General features: G+C 44.0%; 1 protein-coding gene across 7 annotated transcripts in view; it reads right to left on the minus strand.

The window, feature by feature from the left end:
* LOC103318176 (sodium/hydrogen exchanger 5-like) overlaps nt 1-26,482 on the minus strand; it is a 723,013-nt gene that overhangs the window by 436,299 nt on the left and 260,232 nt on the right. For all 7 annotated transcript variants that reach the window (XR_004345103.1, XR_004226475.1, XM_031921614.1 and 4 more), the window contains exon 4: nt 11,714-11,784. Coding sequence is in view for 5 of the 7 variants with exons in the window: in XM_031921614.1 (XP_031777474.1) it covers nt 11,714-11,784 (71 nt within the window). In the remaining 2 variants the exon portion in view is untranslated. The remainder of the gene's footprint in view (nt 1-11,713; nt 11,785-26,482) is intronic.

Genomic DNA, 26,482 nt, shown 5'->3' on the forward strand with positions numbered 1-26,482 from the left:
GTTAGCTTTTGGCAGCAATTTCTCTTTCTCTTCTTTCGTCTCTGTGCTGTTATTTGGCCAACGGGTTGCGTTAGCTTTTGGCAGCAATTTCTCTTTCTCTTCTTTCACCTCTGTACTTAGTGGTCCTCGGCCACTACCTCCCCCTCCCAAAACTTCAACCACCTCTGACAACGGAGTTACAGAGCTAGGAGTTTGCACCACAACGTTTGAGGCCGTTATTGTTGAGTTGCGGGTGGCATCGGCCCCAGGGATGCCCCCGCGTTGCCATTTCCCCACATCGTTCGAAAGGTAGCGCAGTTTCCACAATTTTGGAAGGTAGTGCCGAATTGGCCGCAAACTTGACACTGGATCTGGCCCCGGCTGCGATTGGGGCAAACTGGCGATTTATGGCCTTTCTGATGGCAGGCGTAACATTCTACAGTCGGGCAGGCTGATGCTCTGTGGCCCACTTGTTGACAGTGATAGCATGCTCCGACAAATGGTGTAGAGCCTCTGTTATTGTACCGGCTTAGTGGTTGACTCTGGGTAGCATCACTGGCGTCAGCTCTGCCTTGCGACTGTTGGGTCTGCCTTTGCGATTGAACGTTAACTGGTCTCCACACTGGTGGGCCATTGTTAGTCTGCTTGGGCTCGCTAGTTGAGTTGTTATTCACTGGTTGATCTGTGATCGAGGCTGAAGTTATTACTGGCGGGTTCTGTTGTTGCTTCTGTTTCTTATTTTTATTGTTGTTGTTAATATTTTGTTTGTTTGAATTCGCGTCGGTAACTCCTGCTGCTTCCTCAACTTCTTTGGCGGCTGCTACTTTGGCTTTCGGTGTTGGCGTCCAAGCTGCGGCTGGGAATCGGCTTTTTTCAACAGTGGGTGGTGGTGTATACATCGCATCTCTTTCCATCTCCTCTTCTAGTGTTCGGCAGTACCTCTTAACATCTTCGTAGGATTCTATCTTTTTCCTTCTAATCGCTCTACGATACTCCGGCCGTAACCTCTCTGTCAATAATGTCAGCTGGTCTTTTAATCTCATCGGTCTCTTTAGATGGGCTGCTATATATTTGAAATTCATAATATACGTAGATATCTTCTCCCCTTTACCCTGCGTTCGTCTACGTAGTTCTTCTATTACGTCATTGTCGCTCACCTCGCTGATGAATTGTTCTTCGAATGCCTTCTTAAAGGTCTTCCAGGTTTTAAGTCCTTCTTTTTCTGTTCTGAACCACATGCTAGCCTTCTTTGATAGAGTATGGGGAATCATGGCCAAAATCTCTTCGCTTTTAAGATTTAGACTCTCCTTGCACTCTTGTATCTGAGATAAATATTCTTCTGGGTCGTCTCTAGTCTCACCAGCAAACTTGATGTTCCGCCCCTGTATAATTTGGAGTTGATACAAGTGATTGGCCAATCTCTCTTCCTGTTCTAATCGTCGGGACGATTTCTTCTTGCAGCTTGTTGTTTTCCGTCTTTCGTGGCGGTCAGAGCTTGAGGAGCTATCGAAGTCGTTCTCTTGGCTGCTAAGGCTGTCACTGCTGTCGGAGCTACTACTCGAGCTGTCTCTTTTGGTCTGTTTCTTCTTGGGCTTCTCTTTCTTCAGACTCTCTCGAGTTGGTTGTTTGCTCTTGGTGTCTATGGCCTTTGTAGGAGTCTTACCTAGGGCTCTGTTCTTCGACTCTTCTTTTTCCGATTCGTCCCTGCTACTATCTTCTTCGCTATCACTACTACTATCAGATGATTTCTTGGCTCTCGGCGGTGGTGCCGGCTTCTTAGAAGCTCCTCTGGCGAACCAGGGCAACCCAGGGTTTTGCACGGTGATTTTTCTTCTTCTAGGCTGATTAATGGCACACGGTTCTGTCGGCTTCTTCCTTTCTACATCCTCGGTTTCGTTGAGCGCTGACTTTAAGTTGGTCGGTTGAACGTGAGGTCTGATTTTCGACTTCGGCGTTCTTAATTCCCACTCTTGTACTTGTCTCGTGAATTTCCCATCGTCTGATATCGATCTTCTCAGCGTGCTACTCTCCTTAATTGTTCCCGTATTGGGCTGAACGGAGTTCCTAATGGTTTCTGCATAAGGCCAAATCCCCATAAATTTTTGAGCTCCCTCGTTAGAGTCGAGTGCTGGACTGGAGGCAAGACGGGACACTGGCACGACTTCTGGCTGGGCTCTAGTGGTTTTATTGACGAATAGTAGAGATGTGGGATCTATCGACTTCTGGCTGGTAGCATAACTCGATGATCCCTGAAGGGCGCTGAGTACTCGTGCAGAAATGAGTTGCTGGAGCTGATTTGATACTGTTAACGGGCATCCAAAACCGGGCGTTCCATCGTCTGTGGAAGAGAGGCTCGACAGAGCTTGTATTTGTCTCACTGAAGAGTTAACAATTTCTTCGAGGCTTTCATCACCGGCTTCATACTCGGTTTCCTTGCCAGTCTCGATTTCTGATTGTGAGGCAGACTCGGCGATCATTTCTTTTTTATCTCGTTTACTACTCGTTCTGGATTTACTTTTCTTGTGGTTGAGGATCGCCGTCAGCGCCTCCTCGGAGTCAGTTGGGATAACGCCACCATTGTCCCATTCATACCACGGCACTGTCTCGCTCAAACCGGCTCGTAAAATTTCGGCTCTTAACAAGCGATCTCTTAGAATCGCCTTATTTCCCTTCGTACTAATTTTCAACGACTTGAGTTCTTCTTCTACGTCTTCTTTATCATACTTTCTAATCTCGCTGGCCAAGTTACGAACTTCTCGATCTTTACGCAGTGCGTCCATCATCTTTCTGTGATTATCCATGGTTACTTTCTGCTATTTACCCTTTAAGCCTTAGTTGATGGAAAAGCGTATACAATTTTCTAAACTTCTTGGTGGTCTGACTGTAATTTTCTCTCTATATTCTTCTTTTATTTCTTGATAAGATAGGCTGTAAATACTTCTTGAACTTCTCGAAAATAAAATTCTTGGTAGATAATAACCGGTTAAACGACTGGTTTTCTTCTCTAAGCAATACTTTACCCGGTGGTGATTGGGTTCGAATAATCGGCGAAAAGAAAAAAAAAATTCAATATTTTCTCAGCTAAACCGCTGTAAAGGTCGAAGGGCCCACCCAGGGTCTATCTCTCATTCACTCACTGGAAAACGAATTCAACCCGACTTCAAAATTTCGATTAGTAACGTATTTTGCGGATCTAGAATCTGGGCAAAAAGAAAGGAAAGAAATAGTTACTAGGGTTAGACCGAAAAAGAAACCAGTAACGATTGACCGTCTTACTGATAAACCAAATGGGTTATTCGACTGCTAGCTTATGGGTGCAATATTCATCAACTGATTTAGCCGTTCTACTGTTAACCGGCTAAAACAAGTGATTTATTTGGGGCAAAAAAAAAAAAACTTTCATCCAGGCAGAAAGGTTATACGAAGCCAGCGGGATCGGATTTCAATGTTGAAATTTTTACAATGGGAATGCGTACCAAAATATCAATATACATATATATGTTTATAAATTATAAATAGATTGTGTGTATATATTTTATAGATATTGAAATATTACCTCATTTGATACTTATAATTATTCATGCGCAATCGGCATGAGTTGCGTCAATTGTAATTAAATAGTAAAGTGGGTAAATTAATTTTCTTTCATTGCTAGTGCTTGATTCAACTCGCAATCGGGCCACAAAATTTGTTTATTAACTCGTTCGGGGTTAAGGATAGTCGGCAGTATGGCTAGAATTGAATCTTAGTTTAAAACTTTCCAATCAAGTCAAACAGGCTATCACAAAATTTTTCCCGACATTGAATTCTCAAAAAAAAATTTTGTTCGGCTAAAATGATTGTTTTAAGCAATTATCAAGCGACTATAGGCAAAAGAAAATTTTCTTCACTATTCTTATCGGCTTCTACTCTCTCAACAAACAAATCAACAAAGGGGAAAAAAAACAAAATTATTTTTCAACTCTCGACGTCTTCAACTACTGCTCGGTATTTTAAAAATTCTATAACTCCAATTATTCTTCGGAAAATTACGGCTGTAAATTTTCACGACAAAAAAAAAAAATTTATTTTCTTCGTTTCGAATCCCTTTATAATTCTAAACGAGGCAAAAGAGAAAAAAAAAATTTTTAAAACGGGTCCGTCAAACGTTCATTTTCTCTCAACTACTACAACTTGAATTTTGCAAGAAGGCAAAAAAAAAAAAATTAATTCGGCTTCGTATTAAATCTGAAAATATTCTGCACTCACAATTGGCCGTAAAAATATTAATAAACCCGTATATTGCCACTGTAAAGTTTAAAAGGGCGTAATTCTGTAAACCATGATTTCACTTGTGAGAACCCCAGTTTTTACACTCCCAGCGACTATCGACACGTGGCGAGTGATTTTCGGCAGAATTTCCACTACTGCGTGTTGGGAAAAATTTGCACACTCAACCGACTGTTAGAGCAATGCACAAACTCGTCTTTTGTTAGGCTATAATCGAAAAAGAGCACTGAGGTAAACCATGATTTCACATTTGAGAACCCCAGTTTTTGCGATCACGGCGGCTGTCAGCACGTGGCGAGTAAATTTTTCTCTGGCGGTTACACGAATAAAATTTAAATTTTTCCGGCAGTATCATACAACTCTCTGCTTCATTGGAATTATTTATACGCTTGATTTTAGTTAGACACGGCTCACGATTAACTTTGAACGAAATTGATGCCACGTTTCAAAATGCCGCGCACTGAACACTATCACTCTTAAATTATTTTCTACGACCGTGCCCCACACATTGGGCAGCCACTGTAACGAGGTGGTTTTCTCTCGTTATTTTCCTTTGCAACAGTGATTAGCTACTAACGCCCGGCCGTATTTATTTCGAAGGCGCCAGGTCGGACGATTTATCTGCGAACGTTTTGGGGTCGCGTCTCCGGCTAGTTACGAGACTCTATTCTCCGAGGGAGTTCGATCGGGAAAATAGGAAGTAATAAGCTTAGACCACTCGACTGATTATCACTTCACAAATCTTTACTTACAAAAAAAAAACCGGCGGTAATATAATAAACGCGAGGCTCTAAGGTGATATTTTCTACTAGCTACAATTTCCGTTTTCGCACACAACGCTCGCACAGTTATCCGGTACTACAAATCTCAGCTCGTCAAAAATGTTGCCACGAGGCAGTAACGTTCCGACTTTCGCAACGTCCGGCTTATTCCTCTCACACTCAATATATATCATAAATATTACCGTTAAACACTACCTTCCGGCTGAAGTTCTCTCTCGTACCTCTCCCTCGTTCTTATAACAATCACAGGATAACGCACTCTTATATTACTCTACTCTCAATAAACAAATGTCTGGTCAACCGTAGGGATGTTCTCTGGGCTGCGACGAAAAACCAAGTGGGCGAATCCTCTGGCCGAGGCGCGACGGTACACCTCCCTAGAGTACTCACACAAACGCAATACATAGTTATCGGTCTAGTGCCGTTACATTTGGCGATTTACATATGTTTTCTCGTGCGATCGTTGGGTTTTCACACTGTATCATACCACCTCTCATGTCATACATTACAAATAAATAATTCTTTAGGTTACATAGGTGAATATTCTTTTTACACACACTCAACGCCTCACACATACAAGTAGTAGTATAGTATCTGCTGCCGCGGCCTGGCGCGAGGTTTTCCCCCTCCCGGCGGCGGGCTTATCTTCTGACTCGAGCGGCTTAGGTGTGAGCGTGCGTGAGCTCCAGCGTGTGTGTGTAGTCGCACGGCTGGTGGGAGCGCCCTACAGTAAGCGGCTAACTCGGCTGTTAGTCGGCTATTCTCTCTCTCCTTCTCCCGGCTGCTATTGCACGGCTATGTGGCCGATTCCGACCTTCCTCTACCTAGAATGCATACCAGATCTATGAGAGTTAACTCATGGTGATGCAGTTCTGATAGGGTGACGTAGAAAAGAGAGAGAGAGAACTTCTTAATACTAGACGGTCACCCCGTCGCAGATTTCTCAAAATTCTGCTTTCCAAATTTTAATAAATTGTATTTACGCTTAACTGCGTTTCGCGCTTTTACCAACTGGTGAAGAATATTCTTCTTTCGTTGAATGTCCGACATGTTATCGCTTTCGCATTCTATGATATACTAAAATTATAAAGGGCTAGGTGCGCGTTATATAGATCAAGAGACGCAGGTTTTGGTGAGAAAATTATTGATGAAGGAGCTCGCGCGGCTGTTAAACTAGCAAGTGGCAAGCGTAAAATAGCGATTCCTCGCGTTTTCAAAGTTCCATCAAAAGTAGGCCGCCTCCTACCATTTCTTGTGCCTATTTTTGCTGGTTTAAGTGCAGCCGGCGCTGTTGCTGGAGGAGCTGCGGGAATCGCGAAAGCAGTTAAAGATGCCAAAGCTGCTCAGCAACAGCTAGAAGAATCTCAAAGACATAATAAAACTATGGTAGCTCTTGGCAAAGGTCTCTATTTAAAACCTCATAAAAGGAGTATTCATGAGAAACGATTTCTCATGATGCAAATGCCTTCTACTGGTCCACGTCGTAACGAATCAACTATTATCAACTTAGACGATGCTAGTAGACCAGGCACTCATTGGGTAGCGTATCGCAAACGAGGCAAATCAGTAATCTATTTCGATAGTTTCGGTGATTTACAACCTCTAATAGATTTAATGTTATATTTAGGCATTGATGAAATTATGTACAATCATGAGAGATATCAAGATTACAATACATTAAACTGCGGTCATCTATGCCTCAGATGTTTAAGCAATAAGCTCAGAAAATCTCTGCAAACTATATAAAGCTGCAAAGAGTTGGAATTCAATCATTTGCAATTCATCAGTCATGGAGAATTCATTAACTTCGACGCTCTCTGGTACTTCATCTATACTCGAAGCTCAATACTTCCCTCCTATTGAATGACCACATCACAAGCAATACGTTCTCGGATTAGTTGAACTTTTAACTTTCAATTTCATACCTAATATTGATGAAGGAAATAACAAATTTTACGTCGGTGATGAACAAATCGTTCTTCCTACAGGAAGTTACGAGATTGAAGATATAGAGAGTTATCTTCGAAAATCCTTGACTAACAAAAATATTTTGATCAGTTTAAAACCTAACAATAATACTCTCTGCAGTGTCATAAAGTGCAGTCATAAAATTGATTTTCGGCCGCGAAACTCGATTGGCGTGTTACTAGGCTTCACTAAGCGAGTTCTGCAAGAAAACTTAACTCATAATTCTGATTTACTAGTTGCCATTCTCAAAGTTAATGCTCTAAGAGTTAAATGCAACATAACTACAGGTGCTTATATAAACGGATAGTTAGTGCATACGATACACGAATTCTTACCTGCAATTCCACCTGGATATAAGATCATTGAAGTCCCATCAAAAGTCATTTACTTTCCAATCACCGTCAAGAGCATAGATCACTTAGAAATACGCATAGTCGATCAAGAAGGACACATAGTCAATTTTCAAGACGAAATTATCACAATCAGATTGCATCTGAAACCTAACACCGCTAACACCGAAAAACATTCAGTTTTTGAAAAGTCTAAAGCTGCGAATCATCGTCCCTGGTGGGAAATAACCTGCATACTGTACTGCTGTCTGACAAAAAATGGACGAGATTCTAAGTATACAATCACTCGTAAGTTTCGATGAGTCTTTAGCACACTATGAGCTACACGTCCATCAACCTTACACATCCTCTTCTTAGAATAATAGCGACGAGATTCGCATCACCATTTAACATCAAGATTTGTGCCTCTTGCCATCACGTAGTTCGTTGCACATTTAAGTAAATTAACGAAAACAGATAGCACTGCTCTAGCACGTACTAAGTTAGTGAACAACGCTATCTGTCACATGTGCGAAGAGATCAGATATGAAATTAATGCTGTAGAAATCGATAAATGTTAAAATGTCGGTTTGACTATTCTCATGTAAGGTTGGATTTCACACAACTCCAGTCAAAGTTTAATAATGGAAAATACAGGCTGGTTAGACATTCAAAAGACAAAATCGTTAACTGATAATGCAGGCTACTTGATGTATCCATACCTCTAAGTATGATACTCGGATTCGCTGAAAATTATAGAAAAATTTAAACGCACTCTATCAGACGTCAACTGTTGTAGATAATGTTGCTACCTTCAAGGCGTATAAATTAGAATTGATTAAAATTGAATGGCTCATGCTGTACATTGTAGCATTCAACACTAATAAAATTTGCCTTTTGAACTATATAGAAAAGAACAGACCGATTAGTATGAGTTTCCGAAGTTGGGAGTTATACGAGTATCCAGTTCTTCCAACTTCAATCAGTCATGTTTGGACTGTAAAGACTTCTAATCAGTTAAAAAAACCACGCTTTGTAATTTTAGGATTTCAAAAAAGCAAAAGATTCAAAAAAACTGCGAATGCTAGTCGATTTGATCATTACGACATAAGCAACATAAAGCTCTTCCTAAACTCACAGTACTATCCATGCGGTAATCTAAATTTAGATATCAATCGTTATCAATACGCTATATTGTACGATATGTTCGCAAATTTTCAAAGTCACTATTATGACAAAGTTTCAGAACCTAATGTAAAGAAAAATGTCTTTATTTCACACGTACCACTCATAGTGATAGACTGTTCAAAACAGAATGGGTCTTTGAACAGCGCTCCCGTAGATGTTCGACTAGAGTTCGAATCTCGCGTCAATTTTCCAGCAGAAACTTCGGCATACTGTTTGATCTTGCATGATTGTATCGTTCAGTATAATCCCGTAAGTGGCGATGTAAAGCAACTCATATAAAACTGCACCATAAATCAAGAGCGACAGTTGTAAGCGAAATGGCATACGCTGTGGATGTACAAGGCTTCAAGAAAGGTGGCAACGACTTCGTCTTGAAAGAACTGGCTAGCATGCCCCTAGAAGATGATGGCGTGCCTGTATTACTTCTACGAGCGAACACGAGTACACCGAAATAGGGAATATTCATCGAGAGGGACTTCAAGATGCTAAGAAGAATACAAAATATATATCACTATTGTTATTAAAATCCACAGACTCATTATTTAACCATTTCCTCGACCGAATCCTAGATCCGACTGAATATCCAACATCCGGAGGGAAATCCTGCCGTTACCGATCAATAGATAAGATATTATAAAATACACAGCTAATAGATCAATAGATTTGTTTTCTCATATAGCCCCTACTAATTGTTAAAATTTAATTGTCACATTAACGTTGAAGTGTGTTCAACTGTATACTGCGTTAAATATTTATTCAAATGTACATTTTTGAAAATGATTTATATTGATGTAATTTTTAGTATTAAATACAATTAGAACTATACATAATTTAAAATCAGCAGTTAAATCACAGATGTCGCTTTTTACTACTGCTACTATAAACAAATATGAAATGAGAGTGAGCGATCCTCCTCTCACAGTCATCTTGTCTCAGTTTGATTATGTTTACCCCCTATACTATATGATTCACCAAACATGGATGAGATCATTGACATCCAGTTCTTCAAAGGTACCAAGTATCGAAATATACCGAAAGAGGTTGCCGTAGTGGCTGTTAACGGTAAACTAAGCGGTCATTGAATGGGCAAACCTGCAATATCTCTTGATTATCCGAGTAGGTGTAAGTAAGGTGTACGAAATCAGAACGATTGGCTGACATAATTTTATCACGGAATCGACTACTCTGAGGGCGAGGTGTCACTGAAGACGGTTCAAAGAATATTAAGTAAGCTTTCAGAAAGAGTGTAAAGAATATACGTTAGAGATAATGATAAATGGATAGCGTTGTCCAAAATCATAACTCGGCATATTTTTAATATTGAGTGCCGTAAAAATGGTGCATCTTTCGATAAATTATCGTCTGATGTGTACTGCATGCATCACGCTGTCAAACCCTACTACACAAATCGTCGTTGTGCTTTAAATAACGCTTACAAGCTAAAACCCTGTCTATTGATGCGTAAAAATTCGAACACTGTTATTAACGAAATTTGTGATGGACAGTCATCAAATACGGAAAAATCTGTTGAAAATCCAGTCGCACACTATCTGTGTTTTTTGAGCCGATCAGATACCAAAGGTGTGGACGAAACCAACAGCATTTATTCTTAATACGCATGATCATACAAAATCGGGTATGCATTGGGTCGTCGTATATGTTGACGAATCTTGCAACGCTTTTTATTTTGATAGTTCTGGCCTTCCCCCATTTATACCCGATCATATCAATTGATTGCGAAAAAATTGTGAACAATGACGTGTGCGGTCAATATTGTATTATGTTTTTGCGTTATATGAGCGATGGTCTGGACTTTGGGAGTTGTGTTTGAAAGAATCTGTTATTTTGGCCTAGTTCTTATATCATTTGTACTTGATAATTACCCGTATGAAAAATAACACACTCAAATTGAGAATCACTCTGAAGTTGAGAGTAATTCTTAAATTAGAAGTAAAACTCAACTTAAAAGTAACTTTAAGTTGACGTTTGATGTTTGGGAGTATTTTTCATTGTTTTACTCTCAAAGTCTCGACTTTTTTTCGTGAGTTCAAATAAAAGATTCAGGTCAAACATTAAATTACAGCAATAAGCTTTTTAGCAGCTTTTAAGAGTTGATTTACATAATTATTATTCAATTAAATTAATATTTTACATTTTTCTAATTCGCTTGGCAGTTCTTAGGCAGTACTTTAGTTAAAAACCTGACGAACATAGAATGTCACTAGGCTAAAATTGCTTAACAAACTGGCTAGTAATTCTCAAACTAGACACGAACTGGCTAAGAACTGCTGATTATTTCTACCTGGGTCATAACACTAGTATTGAGATTGATAGACTATTTAGTAATGAATATTGATTATCAAATCAATTAAAATTTATTGACAAAATAACAATTGAACGAAAAAACAATAACAAAATTCTGATTGGTGATTCTTTTAATTATTAAAATCGATTAAAGTTTCGTAAAGAACAGTGCCTTTTAAATCAATTGGAATTTATGAACAATTCAACTGCACTAAAATAATTACAATATAAACATAGATAAAAATATATTAAATTTCATGACGATTATTCATATTAGAATTAATTGTTATTGAAAATGATTCAAATTAATAAAATTTTAATTGATAAAGTTTAGCTGGTCAATTGAAAACGATTAAATTTCAACTGATTTTAATCCATTTTAGTTCAGTATTATTAGCAGAATTATAAACCTATTATTTTACCCATTTTAAGATGTGTTTGTTCTATTAATAGGTTTGTAGCGTTAATAGCGAAAACACAATTTTGTAAATATCCCTGTTTGCCGATGTACCAATACAGTGAACCGTATTGTACAATAAGCATTTCAAGAAAAAAGTTATATGTACACGGAAAAAAATGGTTGGTACCGGTAACAAAGCGCTTGGCAAAATACGCACCAACTATATTTTTGGTTAACCTTACCAAAAACTTCATAAATGTTACGCAAAACGCAAGTAACTTATTTTTTCATTATACTTACCAAGTACTAGGCAAGATTACCCAAAAATATAATTGGTGCGTATTTTGCCAAGCGCTTTGTTACTGTTACTAACCATTTTTCTCCGTGTATGTATTAGATATATTATCAAGTTGCTTATTATAACTAAAGAAATAATATGCACTATTATACTGTTAATGTCAATTTGATCGGCATATATAGATATTGGTACTTACTTGTCTCTCACATGATAGTTTCCATGTTTACCTAAAATATCTTCAATTCCAGCCATAATATGATCAATAATCTATAAATAAAGAATATTATAATTTATAAAAGATGAATCCATGAATTCTTACGAAATCTATAAAAAAAATAGATTGCAACAATAATTAGATAAAACAATATAAAAGGCTTGCTAAAATTTTGGACAAAACAATTTTTGAACAAAATATTAAAACAACTTGAAACGATCCACCAGTGTTAAACCCACCAGTAGAAAACCGCATAAGATTCGTGACCTGGAGTTAGTAAGAAGAAAGAAACCAAACGAAGAACGATAACAGACTCGCAACTACCCCGCATTTGTCTTCTGAGTGGACGCAAGCCTTGCCTACCCTCTTAAGTGGGAGAACTGGTCGTGTGTATCGGGAGATTGTAGGGTAGATATACTACGCTTGCTCTACACACTTAGGTAAAACACGCAGCTTCAGACTAGTATGTGAGAATGGGCAGTGTCACTATCCGTAATCAGTTAGTCCTACTTAAGAACAGGGAACCACTATCCCGATTCAATGTAGTATCTGATCAGAGGGAAGAGTAAATAGGATATATTGAACGAATGGGATAAAATATATTCTTTATTTTATTTATTTATTTGAAATGTTTTTGTTTACCCGGTAGGGTCGCCGCCTCAAGCTATTTTAGTCTCAAAAATCCTCTTTTTCTATTATATTAAAATGTGTTTGGTAGTCTTCGGCTATAAGTTCAGTTCATCCCCATAACTACCCCTTCTTAGGGGTTGAAGTAAACCAGAAGTTGAACAAAGGAGGCCGGAAGTAGACCGAAAGTAGACTGAAAGTGAACCGTAAGTGAACCGGAAGTAATCGGAAAAAATACAAAATGATCCGGAAGTGACCGAAAATAACCGGTAATAAACCGGAAATAGTTATTTATTTATTTATTCATTATTAAACGAGCAAAACGCCCTTTACAAAAAAGAAATACAATAATATAATAAAGCGGTATAAAATAACAAATGTCAAGAGTATTGAGCCGCCTATTGCAGCTCTATAGTATACGATAGATCAATAATCCAGCTAATAGGCTAAGGATAAAGATCGGATAAAGACGATTTAAATATACCGAAAATGAACAGAAAGTGACTAGAATGATGTATATTTGCTAAAGTACTTCTAAGGGGTAAATTAGAAATTAATCAAGTTGAAAAATTATTATTAAAGGTTAATTAAACCTTAAACAACTTTTTGCTTTTGAAGCCTTAAGACACCACTTTGTTGATCTCAAAACGCAATTTCTAGCTTCTACGAGTGTAACGAGGAATAGATTAGATTAAATTGTTAAATACTGCCACTTTCAATCTCATTGGTAAATATTATGTTAACTAAGTTTATATATATATATATATATATATATATATATATATATAGTGATGTTGCGCTTTTTATAACCGATTCCGGTGACGCAAACAATCAGTTTACACTAGTTTTTACTTCAATCTCCGTACCGCGGACTCTTACATCTACAAAAGGGGACAACGTGTAGGTCTAGGAACAGGTATGCCTGGCGTGGCAGAGGTGTCGAAATAAAGCTTATTACACAATGTTTATTCAATGAATAACAATAATCGTATATTCTGCAACCCCCAGTATGGATCAGACTTAGTCTGATTACAAGTTATCCGTAATAATTCAGCTTTGAACTCGGCGCGTGATGTTATTCGATGATGAACGAACTCACCAAAATAAACATGATAATCCCCGGTTACTGGTTTGACGAACAAATAACGAACTTTTACTAGCAAAACAAACAAGACCAACCGTGCTTCCGTGACTCTAAATTCCGTATTTAAATCGCCCAAAATGGCGTCGGCGTCGCGATCAAAGAACGCCGCGTTCATCAAGATGGCGTTCGGTCGTTATAGTAGCCCTCTGGGAATCGCTGGTATTTATTCGCTCGTTTTCGACTTTCCCGCAGTGGGAATATTTGCTGAACAGCGCGAAAATCTCCTAAAACGTCGCGAAAACCACCGCAATAAGGGATACTTCGGTGGCGGTACGAACAACGGTTATTCGTAAGGCGAAACCGCGACTACTACTCGTTGAGAGGATAACGCTACAGCCGCTCGACGACGCCACGCAAATATTTTACGGGAATTTCGGGCTGCCGGACTTAAAAGGCCAACGGCGTCTCGACTTAGTGTTCTCCTAATTGCTGGATCTGTTGATCGACAGCGGCTCGATGGTTCTTCCTGATGAGGCTGGATCGCTTGGCGATCAACAGCGGCACTACCCAATTAGTCGACGATTTCTGGATCGCTTAACGATCAACAGAGGATTGACAATTCATACATCCACGACCAATAATTAGTAGCCCTCGTGCCGAATATGCAACAACTTACTTAATCTTCTTCTTCGACTCCGACTTCTTCCTACTGCCCGGCGACTTCCTCTATCTCTCGCTCTGGATCCCACGAAATGGGGTTGGTGGTAGCAATTGCGTCCTTTCGGTTCAGCAGTCGAGAATATTGTGATCGATAAGGAAGTCTCGTTCATTCTAATAGCCCTGCGCGTTCCCGGAAAAAACGAATCCGCGCCCCCTATATTATTTACGGCGGCGCGACACCGCCGGCATCAACCGCACGGACGCTCCTTTCCATTCGCGTCTAACGAGCGAGAAAGAGACAGCGCGAACATGTCATATCGTCCTGACTCGGCATCTAGCGCTGAAGTTATATTCAAGTCATCGTGCAGTCGTGGTGCACGGGACTCCCACTAGCGCACTGGACCGCACCAGTGCGGTGGCATGGCTCGGTTAATGGTGCGCGCTAGTGGTGTACGCGCGCTCCCCCCACTAGTCTCACCAACTCCGCGATGATACTCGGTTTCGCGCGCGGCCCCTCTCTCCGCGTGCGCGCTCGCTCTCTCTCTCTCTCTCTCTCTCTCTCTCTCTCTCTCTCTCTCTCTCTCTCTTGGTGGCTCTCGTTCCCCCTCTCGATCGTCCCACCGAGCTACCGCGGAACGCTCACAGATGCGCGGCCGTGATGCGCACTCGCCAGTCCGCCTCGTGCCGCGCACTGTGCTCATCCAGAATCCGCTTACTTGTGTCGCGATGCGACTCCTGGTGTGCACAGGAGCAGGTGTGTGCTGGCTGCGTCGGTACAGCGGTACCCGACAACACCTGACGGACCGCGGTGGCGCTACCGTAAAGGGTATAGTCGCCTGCCAAGCCCGCAGAGGAGCCATCGCTGCTCCACGAGGCTGGCAGGTGAGATTATTTTCCTCGGCGCGACGACAATCAATGTTATTGTTGCTCGGCTGCATGATAAATTGCAGCAGGGAACAACATTGATTGCGCAGACAATTTAGTGATAGTGTACACGTGTAGCCGAGCAAGCTACACACACACACACACACACACACACATATATATATATATATATATATATATATATATATATATATATAAAATTTCGCCGTGTAACAACGACGTTCGACGCGGTCGGGGTAGAGTGTCTCAAGGTTACCTGTGTGAATGAGAGAGTGAACGTTTCTAATAAGTGCGTCGTTTAGTCACTACGGGTTCCACAGTCAAGAGTTATCTTGGTTGTCTGCGGGTGAAAGGCTGTCTGTGTGCTACGAGAATTCGAATTTCGCGGCTCTCTGTTTCGAGATCGTGTCCGCGGAGCTATCTGCGCGCATGCGCGACCACGCGATTCGGCAACGGCGCGTGAACCGTAGTGCTGCGAGCGAGCGGGCCGTCGGGCCGCGACGCGTTGACCAATCAGCGCGCGCGCGGTACGGCGGCTAGGGAGAGCAGAGTGGCGGACGCGAGCCACGAGCGCTCGAGCCGGCACTCACCTGCCCCGACTTCTCCCGAACGGACGTGCCTCAACTTCAACCTCACCCGGTGTTCAAGCTAGAAAGATTTAAGTCCAGTAAATCGTTTTCGTTTTCTCCGGTCGTATCCGTCTCGCGGGTGAACGTCAGTTTCACGTTCGGTTTCGCGAACGAAAAGGTTATCTCGCGTACGCGTTAGTTACCTCCGAATCACTGTCTTTATCTCTTTATCTCTTTGTATTGTGTTCCGTCGAAGTATTGTGTAGTCTCGAGTAATAAGCGAAGTGTAGAATTAAGGATTTTTATGATAGAAGTGTAGAGTTATTTCGTAAAAACGTAGGTTAATACTTGGCGCCGACACTTGGACACACGAGGCGTAAGGTTGTCGGGCAATTCTAGGATAAGTCGTTCGGCGTTTGCTGAATTCGCGTGCGACATAATTGTGTGAGTGAGTGAGAGACGAAAAGTGCGAGCAAGTGTGTGTGATCTGGTTGCTTCTCGAGCCTTGAGACGCGCGCGAGTCACGCGGGATATCTTTCGTGTACGGGTATTTGTTTGTCGGAGTTGCCTTTGTTCACGGGTTATCTCAGCAAGTTGTACGAGTCGATTATAAATTGGAAGAATTTACTAAGAATATACAGTTCCGTCTGATAAATAACGTGTCTCTATTATCCCGAACCGCCCTCTCTCCTTACCGTTTTTCGGGGATGTAGCTAGCCGAGCAAACCACGCAAAAAAAATCCCTCGCGCCGGGAAACAAAGAGTCGCGAGACTCTGGCATTCACGAGGAGCACCTGGCGCCACCGGGTTATTTTCCAAGCACCGGGCGAGGGATAGCACCGTAACTCGGAATTGCACGAAAACCCCAGTTTATATATATATATATATATATATATATATATATATATATATATATATATATATATATATATATATATATATATATATATATACACCTATATATGTGTGTGTGTGTGTAAATTTGACACTTATAACCTAGTAAATTTCTTGTCTTCCGATACAAACATATGTTGGTATCGATAGTCATGAAACGTACTAGGTTATCGGTGTCAAATTTGAATGTAAAACCACTTATTAGCCATTATATCATATTTCTTTTCTACATAACTTCTAGTAGAAGGTCAATCCTATTCCGAAACTTTACAGCTACTTTTTTACTATAAAAAGGTATTTTTTTACTGTATTGAGGTTGTCGGAGTCCGGATGTAACATTCAGATTTTCATACTTAAGGGGTTTAAAATGCAAATAAGGTAGTAGTAACATACATTTAGAGCTTTAAAAGTATTTTGATTGAAAAATTCAGAAAATTTTATAAAAACAAGTATTAAGATAGTTTTAGTTAAAAATGCATTCCTTATAAGCTACAAATCATTAAAAATAGGCAAAAAATGCAAAAATTGCTTGAAGCCTCAACTTTGACCAGCTATAACTTGAAGCCAAATAAAGGAATCGCGCTGAATTTTTATTTTTTGGAAGTCAGGTACAACATATAGAACATATATGTACAGTTAGACAAAAATTTCATTTTCGATTTCACAGAGAACCACCCATATATATATATATATATATATATATATATATATTGTAACGTGGCAGTTCGACTGCACGTTACAAGTGGAAAATTTGCGCCGCGCAATAGAGAGGCGACGACAACCTCGGAACGTGGCAGGTCGAGCCGCGAGTAGGCGCGCATAAGGGGGAGTAGTTCGCGTGGGGAGCGCGCGCAGCGCTGGCCCCGCGGCCACGTGTTGCCGCGGCGCGAAAGCTCGGCCTCTTTCGCTCCGCAACGCTGCTACCGATAGGACGTCTGCGCTGCTCACCGAGGTTTTCCATTGTCTCGTGACACCTGTACCCGTGCGCCATTGCAACTCGCCTTCGCTCTCGCTATCGTAGCAAGTAAGTAAAAGTGTACTTAGCGTGCGAATAAATTAGTGCGGCTGTGCGTCGGATGAACGCGTCGCGACATGGTTAGTGCGACGCAATGCACTTTGACGGTCGTGGCAAGGGCGGCGAACCGAGTGCCATGAGGTCTCGTCGCCTGTTGCGAATTTTGTAAGCTCTCGTTTTTCCTCGCTATCGTTCCTTTCACGCTACCGTTACCCTCCGCTCAAGCTACCGTTTGTCTTTTTCACGCTCTCGCAGAATTCCTCGCTATCATTACCCATGTAGTGTGCATATTTCCTCGCTATCGCTCTCCTCTCGTATTGGTGGCGTCGATTGTTCGGTGGGAGCGGGTGATCTCCCCGGAAGGAGGTTAGAATTATTGCGGGAGGAGGTTAGAATCGTTGCGGGGCCGCGTGTAGAAATTCGCTCTTACTTACGATGACCTCGATTCGGCGGCGTGACGTGCCGCATAATAGTTTAGTTAGTTCAGCGTAGCGCTTCTGGACTGTAGAGGCCGCAGGTTTTCGGCAGGTTGCCGTGGTTGTTAAGAGAGAACATGAAGAATAAATACGACATATCATATCAGCAGCAAGCCTTAATGAGTTTTATGATCCACGACCCTGTTCGATACTCCACCCATCCCTTAGAAAGGGGATCACGGGATCCTTGGCATCTCGATGCCTGGCGCCCTGGAGACATCTCTAAATAACCACTCCCTGTCCTTTTGGTCCTTGCAGTGGAAGATATGTGCATTCCTCTGGAAACAATTGTCCAAGAAACTTGAAAAATAGCCTCCGTCCGGGGCGTTATCGATATCCCCCTCCAAGGCCTCTAGGACCTTATTTCCCTGGTCCTCGTCGAGACGCTCTTCCGGGTACTTGATCGGAACGATAGCCTCTGAGTCAATGGCCACTGCTGGGCTATAACTTTTTGAAGCGTCCCCAACCGACCTTTTCTTACGCTTCCTCGGGGTGGAGCTGTCGGAATGCAGTCTTTTGGGCGTGCCTGTAGGGGTCCAAGCCTAAGACCCCCCAGAAGCGCCCTCCAGGCGCCTTCCCCTCAGTTTCGCCCCCGAGGCTAGCTTCCTATTGACATGCCTATTTCTGTTTTATCTTTGCCATTTTTTGTCCCTAAGGAGGCACCGGTATTTGCCGCTGGGGTAGACCCCGCAGCCGCCTGGTGACTCTCAATGTCGATGACTCAATGGATGTTCTTTATTTCGTAAAAAAAGTTATCTAAAAATTAGTTATTTAAAAAATAACAATATTTTATCAGTTTTCTTATACCAATCAGATATCTTAGACGGATGTTCAAAAAATGCCTTTTTAAGGATATTTGTAGAGGCACCGATAAGCGGTTGTCTAATAAATAACCAAAAGTTGTCTTATTTTGGATGAAGAAAAACCGTCTAAAAAAATATTGCCAAAATGTTATAAACTTTTGGTTAACCAATGAATAACTAAAAAAGGATTATTAAACGATGGACTTATAAGATATTTTTCAGGCAGCAAAGAAATAGTCATCCAATCAATATCCAAATGTCTTATTCTAATGACAAATTATAAGATATGTAACGAGGTGGATTTTCTCTCGTTATTTTCCTTTGCAACAGTGATTAGCTACTAACGCCCGGCTGTATTTATTTCGAAGGCGCCAGGTCGGACGATTTATCTGCGAACGTTTTGGGGTCGCGTCTCCGGCTAGTTACGAGACTCTATTCTCCGAGGGAGTTCGATCGGGAAAATAGGAAGTAATAAGCTTAGACCACTCGACTGATTATCACTTCACAAATCTTTACTTACACAAAACCGGCTGTAATATAATAAACGCGAGGCTCTAAGGTGATATTTTCTACTAGCTACAATTTCCGTTTTCGCACACAACGCTTACACAGTTATCCGGTACTACAAATCTCGGCTCGTCAAAAATGTTGCCACGAGGCAGTAACGCTCCGACTTTCGCAACGTCCGGCTTATTCCTCTCACACTCAATATATATTATAAATATTACCATTAAACACTACCTTCCGGCTGAAGTTCTCTCTCGTACCTCTCCCTCGTTCTTATAACAATATCGACAGGATAACGCACTCTTATATTTTACTCTACTCTCAATAAACAAATGTCTGGTCAAACCGTAGGGATGTTCTCTGGGCTGCGACGAAAAATCAAGTGGACGAATTCTCTGGCCGAGGCGCGACGGTACACCTCCCTAGAGTACTCACACAAGCGCAATACATAGTTATCGGTCTAGTGCCGTTACATTTGGCGATTTACATATGTTTTCTCGTGCGATTGTTGGGTTTTCACACTGTATCATACCACCTCTCATGTCATACATTACAAATAAATAATTCTTTAGGTTACATAGGTGAATATTCTTTTTACACACACTCAACGCCTCACACATACAAGTAGCAGTATAGTATCTGCTGCCGCGGCCTGGCGCGAGGTTTTCCCCCTCCCGGCGGCGGGCTTATCTTCTGACTCGAGCGGCTTAGGTGTGAGCGTGCGTGAGCTCCAGCGTTTGTGTGTAGTCGCGCGGCTGATGGGAGCGCTCTACAGTAAGCGGCTAACTCGGCTGTTAGTCGGCTATTCTCTCTCTCCTTCTCCCGGCTGCTATTGCACGGCTATGTGGCCGATTCCGACCTTCCTCTACCTAGAATGCATACCAGATCTATGAGAGTTAACTCATGGTGATGCAGTTCTGATAGGGTGACGTAGAAAAGAGAGAGAGAGAACTTCTTAATACGAGATATGAGATATATTATATCTCAAAAGTGATACGAAGTAGTTGTCGATTTTTTGATAACTTTGGGACAAACTTTTCGGGATATCCCATGGTTATCATTCTAATGCGCTACCTATAATACCAACCGCTAAAACGTCTAACAAACAGATGTCTATCGGATATCGGAGCTTATGTCAAGTCAACCGTAAAGCCGACGCACAAGGAGGTTATGTGTAATATTAGCTACCAGCTAGCATTCGTTTAGGTCAGTGCAACTAGTGGCAGCAATTTAGAGCACATTTTGGCGAATTCTCGGCGCATCATAATACAAAAAGTTAAGTTACCTTTTATTTTTAATATTAACCAACATGTTGCGAAGAAAGGCGTTTAGCCGTTTCAGATATCAAAAATTTAGCCAACAGAAGTTTGTCTATAACCTCAATAACAACTGATGCTAATCACCCTCAGGGCCTTGAAAGCAATTAAAGTTATAAGAGTCCATGTAATTCATCAGTCAATCTTGAACAGGGCGGGTTTCCTAATCGTAAAGATGACAGCGTTTATAAGAGTGATGATGCTGGTGATCCTCGCAGTGATGATAGTGATAATGCTGGTGATCCTCGCATCGATTATAGTGATATTTATAATAGTGGTGAACCTCAAGCAAAGACTAATTCAGATTTGTACAAGGAAGAATTTTTTTCTGATGTTCATAGTGACAATAATGCATGTGATCCGTGTACATCTCTTGCAGCTTGGGTTTGTCAGCGCAATATTGCCCACGATGCTGTCAATGATTTCTTGAAATCGTTTCAAATTTGGCCTCAAAATGCGTTCAAAGAGTTTCCAAAAAATGTTAGGACTCTTCTAAAAACTCCGAGAAGCTATCAGATCACAAGTTTAGGAGGTCATTATACGCATGTGGACTTAAAAACAGGTATAGTTCATCATCTCAAATATTTTAATTTCAATTCCGGCACCAGTAAAGAAGTGACCTGGTGTGAGCGCAGCGATGTCCTCCAGCGAGGTTCAGAGCTGAGGGGGCTGAGTGGCATAGAGTTCAAGCAGGCCTCGATGCTGGCGATCAGGGTCGAAAACTATTCGGACGTGAGTGTCGCATCCCCAAGAACCCGCTTCAGGTGGTGCTTAAAGCTCTTGACTGCTGCCTCCCACAGCCCTCCGTGTGGTGCCCTGGGGAGAATGTACGACCAGGAGATGCCGTCTGCCTGGATGGCTTCAGCCACTTCCTGGCTGAAGGCCGAAGCCTCGTTGAACAGGTTCCGTAGCTCTGAATCAGCCCCTTGGAAGGTAGTTCCGTTGTCGCTGTAGATTTGTCGACACAAGGCCCTTCGTGCCATGAAGCGTATAAACGCTGTAATAAAGGTTTTGGACGTATAGTCGGATACCACCTCTATATGGACGGCTCGCGTCACGAAACAAGATGGCGACGTATCCCTTGTAGTAGCGCTGGCCACATCCCTTCGACGTGCGGATGGCGAACGGGCCGGAGTAGTCGACTCCCGTGATACTGAACGGTCTTGCTGGGGTGATGCGAGCACTGGGGAGCGGGGCCATCTGTTGCTCAATGGTGTAGAGCATTCGTATTTTGTTCCGTACTTGCGAGATCCAGAAATTGCGAACGAGGTGGCTCTGCATCAGCTGCGTAGCGCGGTGAGCATCACGGATGAGGAGCTCTGCCAGGTAACTACTTCTGGGAATTATGACTGGGAGTTTCTCGTCCTGGCTCAGAAACGAGTACTGTAGCCTGCCGCCTACCCTCAATAAATTGTCTGGATCTAGAAAGTGGAGCAGTCGTTTGAGAAGGCTGGTTCGCTGTACTGGTTTACCCAGCTTCTGGAGGGACAGCTCCCTTTCTAAGTGGTGTGCCTGCACCGCCATGATGAGACGACGTCGCGTGTCTCCCAGCTCCTCAGCGCTCGGTATCGATGAAGGGCGACCCTGAGCCGTTAAGCGATAGTTTGACCGCCACCTAAGAAAACAAAAGCAAGGACACGTACCGCTCGCTGAAAGGATGAAAACCGGGCGATAAGTGTCTCTATGTTATCATCCTGAGCGGTTGCGTGGAACGTGGCCGTTGTCATCCGTTTTTCAGCGTGGTGTCGTAGGCGTACGCATCTACGGAGCTTGCGACTTCGAGGATCTGGTTGAAAACTTGCGTCGGGCCGGACCACCACAGCGGATTGTCCTGCAGCTGGATCGGAGTCAGCCCGCGCGTCGCGTGATCCGCTGGGTTGAGTGCCGTCGTATGTGTCTCCACTGAGCAGACAGGAGCAAGGTCAAGATTTCGCTTACGCGATTTGCCACGAAGACCTTCCAAGTGTTAGGTAGTCCCTTTAGCCACGTCAATACGACCTGCGAGTCCGACCAGCAGTATACTGGAGTCGTGGGCATCCTGAGATCGTTCTGCACGTTTAGCAGCAGTCAAGCCAACAACAGAGCACCGCAGAACTCTAGGCGGGGCAGGGAGATCGTCTTGGTTGGCTGCAACCTTGCTCTTAGCTGCAATCAGCGTTGCATGTCGAGCTTCCTGGGGGTCCACGATAAAGAGATAGACTGCGGCCGCGTACGCCTTCTCCGAGGCGTCGGAGAATCCATGCAGCTGGAGGCATGACGAGCTAATGGTCCCAAACCAGCGTGGCAATCGACGTTCTCGAGCATTGGCAGCTGCTCGCGGAATCTCTCCCACTGCTGTTGAGTATCTGCGTCCACGGGAGCGTCCCATTCCTTCCCCGTAATCCAGAGTGCCTGCAGCAAAATTTTTGCGCGCACCGTGACGGGGGCGAGCAGACCCAACGGGTCGTATAACTTGGCGATGTCGCTGAGTATGGTTCGCTTCGTTACGGCAACTGTGGCGATAGGGCGTTGGACCTGGACCTAATGGAAGGCGTCCAGGTGTGGCGAGCATCGTAGCCCGAGCTTGGAAACGACCTCGTCGACATCGAAGCTCCGTACGGACGTTGAAGTGGTGGACTCGACGCCTTCGAGCAAAGTGGGGTCGTTGGCCGACCATTTATCGAGCTGCATGCCTGCACGCCTGAGGATCTGTTTCAGTTGGATCCCGGCTCGTCGCGCTCCCTCGAAAGTGTCTGCGCCAGCTAAAGCATCATCCACGTAGACGTTATGGCGTAAGATCTCCGCGCGTAGCGGGTAGGCCTCACCTTCGTCTTCCGCCAACTGTAACAGGACCCTCATCTTCCGAACGGAAGAGCCCCGGGAGGGTGGCATTTCTGCCAGGGCAGTTGGGTGAACCCTGAGATTTCGGTAGCCTCGGTATACCCTCCACGAGAGGAAGGGGGAAGGATCAGTAATGGTCCGAGCTGGAACTAGTCGAGTGATCGAAGGACCATCTTGTGGGTGGTGAAGATCAAAACTAGTATACCCAGGCTCTTGTAAGCTAATCGGGCTCTAACTAGCTGCTTGGGACTCTAGCTCTGGGAACGCTCCGGCGTAATGTATGGTTGGCCAATGCCAGAACGAGTGGGACGTTTAGAACGTGGTAGCTTGCTTAGTACACTTCGGTGGAAACGTTCGTGAACTCTCTACTGGGGAGGATAAAATCAGTACCATGGTGTCGGGGAGCCGCAGGATAGTATCCTGTCCCGACAGGGTAAAGGACTCGTGGTGGCGGTGGTTAGCCCGCATGCTGGGTAGAAAGTTTATCTTTCGATGTGTGAGTTGCAGTGCACAACTCGGGTATTGACCTGCAGAGTCATGAGGGATTGGATGGGATCCCGCCGCCCATCCGAGCGGCCGGTTGACTTCCCACTTAATATCACCAGGCATCGGTAGGTCATCGAAAGTTAACGTGTATTCATTGATCGCGTTGGCCGAGCGTATCTCGGCCCCGCGCCCCATGGGGGGCCATGTGGGTAAGCGCAAGCAGGGACCGCATGTAAAACTAACTTACGCAATGTAAAAGGACCCTCAATGAGAGATACGGGGCGCAGGCTGTACCGTACGTTACCGTCAGCAGGCGGTACTCGTTCATTGGCAATTCCGGCGAGCTCCGCCACACGATGCGTTGCCACGTGGAGTCCTCCTCGTGAATCCAGATACTATGTCGGCCGTGAAGACGTATTGATGTAGTCGCCAGCGGGTGAGTATTGTGGTGATCTTGCGCTGCAATTTACGCCCGATGAGGAGGAGTTCATTGAGCAGCTGTGCGTCGAAGACAACCCCCAATTTACGTCCCATCACGGCGTTATGCGGGAGGTAACAACCTGCTGAGCCCACCAAAGACTCTGGAATCCGTTCCACATGGCCCATTTCTTCGTATTCGCGTAGGAACTTGCCGTACTCCTGGGCGAGCTCTGGGTCAGCCGCGAGTTTACGCCCCAGCGAGAGTAGGCGACTGACAGCGACGGCCCTGTAGTCTGGGAGAGTTGGTTCCGACTTGAAGGGAAGTCGGACGACGTAACGCCCCTGCTGGTCCCGATAGTGCGTGTCCCGAAACAGCCTCTCGCATTACTCTTCTTCAGTCAATACGAGCTGTGTAGGCACCTCCTCGATTTCCCAAAAAAGTCTCAGCTGATCCGAAAGAGTGAGTTGCGTGGCGAATGACTGCACTAACGTCGTTGCATTAGTCGTGCAGGCAGTAGTGGGCCCTGTAATGATCGAGCCCAACTTGGTCTTCTGTGCGATGGGCATCATAGGTGGACCCTGTCGCAATCCCTCCTGGATAAGAGCTGGGTAGAGATCCGTTCCGAGAATACAATCCACCGGGCCAGGGGTAGCGTAATCGGGGTCCGCTAGCTCTAGTCCTCTGAGGTGCGCGAGGGGCTCGCAGTATACAGCCTGCGGGGGCAGCAATCCAGAGAGTCGAGTCAAAACCACCGCCGAAAAACTCACAAAGAGGGTAGGGTCTGTAGTGGACCTAAGAGCCTAGACGGCTGTGGATCTTGAGGTAGCCGTCACCTGTCTGCCAACTCCCGTTACTGTTGTTTGGCAGGCTGATTTCTGCAGGCGGAGGGCTTGGTCCACTTGCTCGGTCACAAATAAGCCTTCAGAAGCTGGGTCGATGAGCGCTCGGAACCTCCCAGAGTGTCCAGTCTTGGATTGCAGCAGTACTCTTGCCGTGCCAATCAACGTGCGCCTCCCCAGGGCGGTGGAGTGCGAAGAAAGAGAAAGTTCTGCTTGCCTAAGGCAGGCTTTGGACCGGTGGGCAGAAACTCCCCCTGCGGCGAAGGGCTTGGCTGGGCTACATCTTGGTGTAGGACAGTGTGATGTTCCTGGTTGCAGTTTCTGCATCGGTTCTTGGAAGGACACAGGTTGTTGGGGTGCGCCTTTAGGAGGCAATTACCACACAGCCGCATATTGGCGACAACTTCCAGTCTCTTGGGGACCGTCTTCTGGAGGAACGATGGGCAATTCCCCACATAGTGCTCACCTTGGCAAATCAGGCAGCCTGGATACTTTTGGGGAGGTTTTTTCGATGCACTACCACTGGCGACATGAGCGGACATTGAGCTAGAGGATGCACTGGCACCTTTTGAATGATTGGAGGTCGCCTTGGGCCGTGGCTGGTTCCCGGTGTCACTGCAGTGTGCAGTGTCCAACGACTTAATGCGGTTTTCTAGGAAATGCTGGAAATGCAGAAGATGCTGGTATCTGGATCCAAGTTGAAGATGATCAACTGCACAAGCCAGTCATCCCAGGTCTTTGCGGGTCTGCCCAAGCTGCGCAAAGACCAAATACACTGGTTGGTAGTGTCTATCAGCCTCGTGAGTTCGTTGACAGATTTGGAGGCCGCAGCAGGCATGCCCAATAGTCTGTTGAGCTGAACAGCAAGCCGTAGGCGCTTGTTGTCGTATCTGCACTCCAGTGCTTTCCAGGCAACGTCAAAGTTGGCTCCGATCACCTGGAGGTTGCAGAGGCGTCGAGCAGCCTCCCCATCCAGGCATGATAATAGGTGCTGGAGCTTCAAAACTGGAGTGAGGGTGGGCACGTCCTTAACCATTGAAGTAAAGATTTCCTTGAAAGATTCCCAGTCCTCCTGTCTTCCAGAGAACCTGGGCAGAGTAAGCTTAAGGAGTGAGCTGGCCGTGGTGGAGAATGCAGGTGAAGCCCCCTGGGTGTCGTTGACTGGGGGCGCTGGAGTGACCTGCAGTACGTCAATCAGGGCAGCCATCCGACTGGTCATCTGCATCTTGGCATTGAGATACTCGTCCTCGAGCAGAAAAATAGTCAGTGGTGAAATGTTGATCATCTTTAAGGTCCTCATACAGAACGTAAAGTTGCTGGTGTTTGTCGTAGAAGGTTCTCCAATAGTT

This window comes from Nasonia vitripennis (genome assembly GCF_009193385.2).
Source record: "Nasonia vitripennis strain AsymCx chromosome 1 unlocalized genomic scaffold, Nvit_psr_1.1 chr1_random0002, whole genome shotgun sequence".
Taxonomy (NCBI): domain Eukaryota; kingdom Metazoa; phylum Arthropoda; class Insecta; order Hymenoptera; family Pteromalidae; genus Nasonia; species Nasonia vitripennis.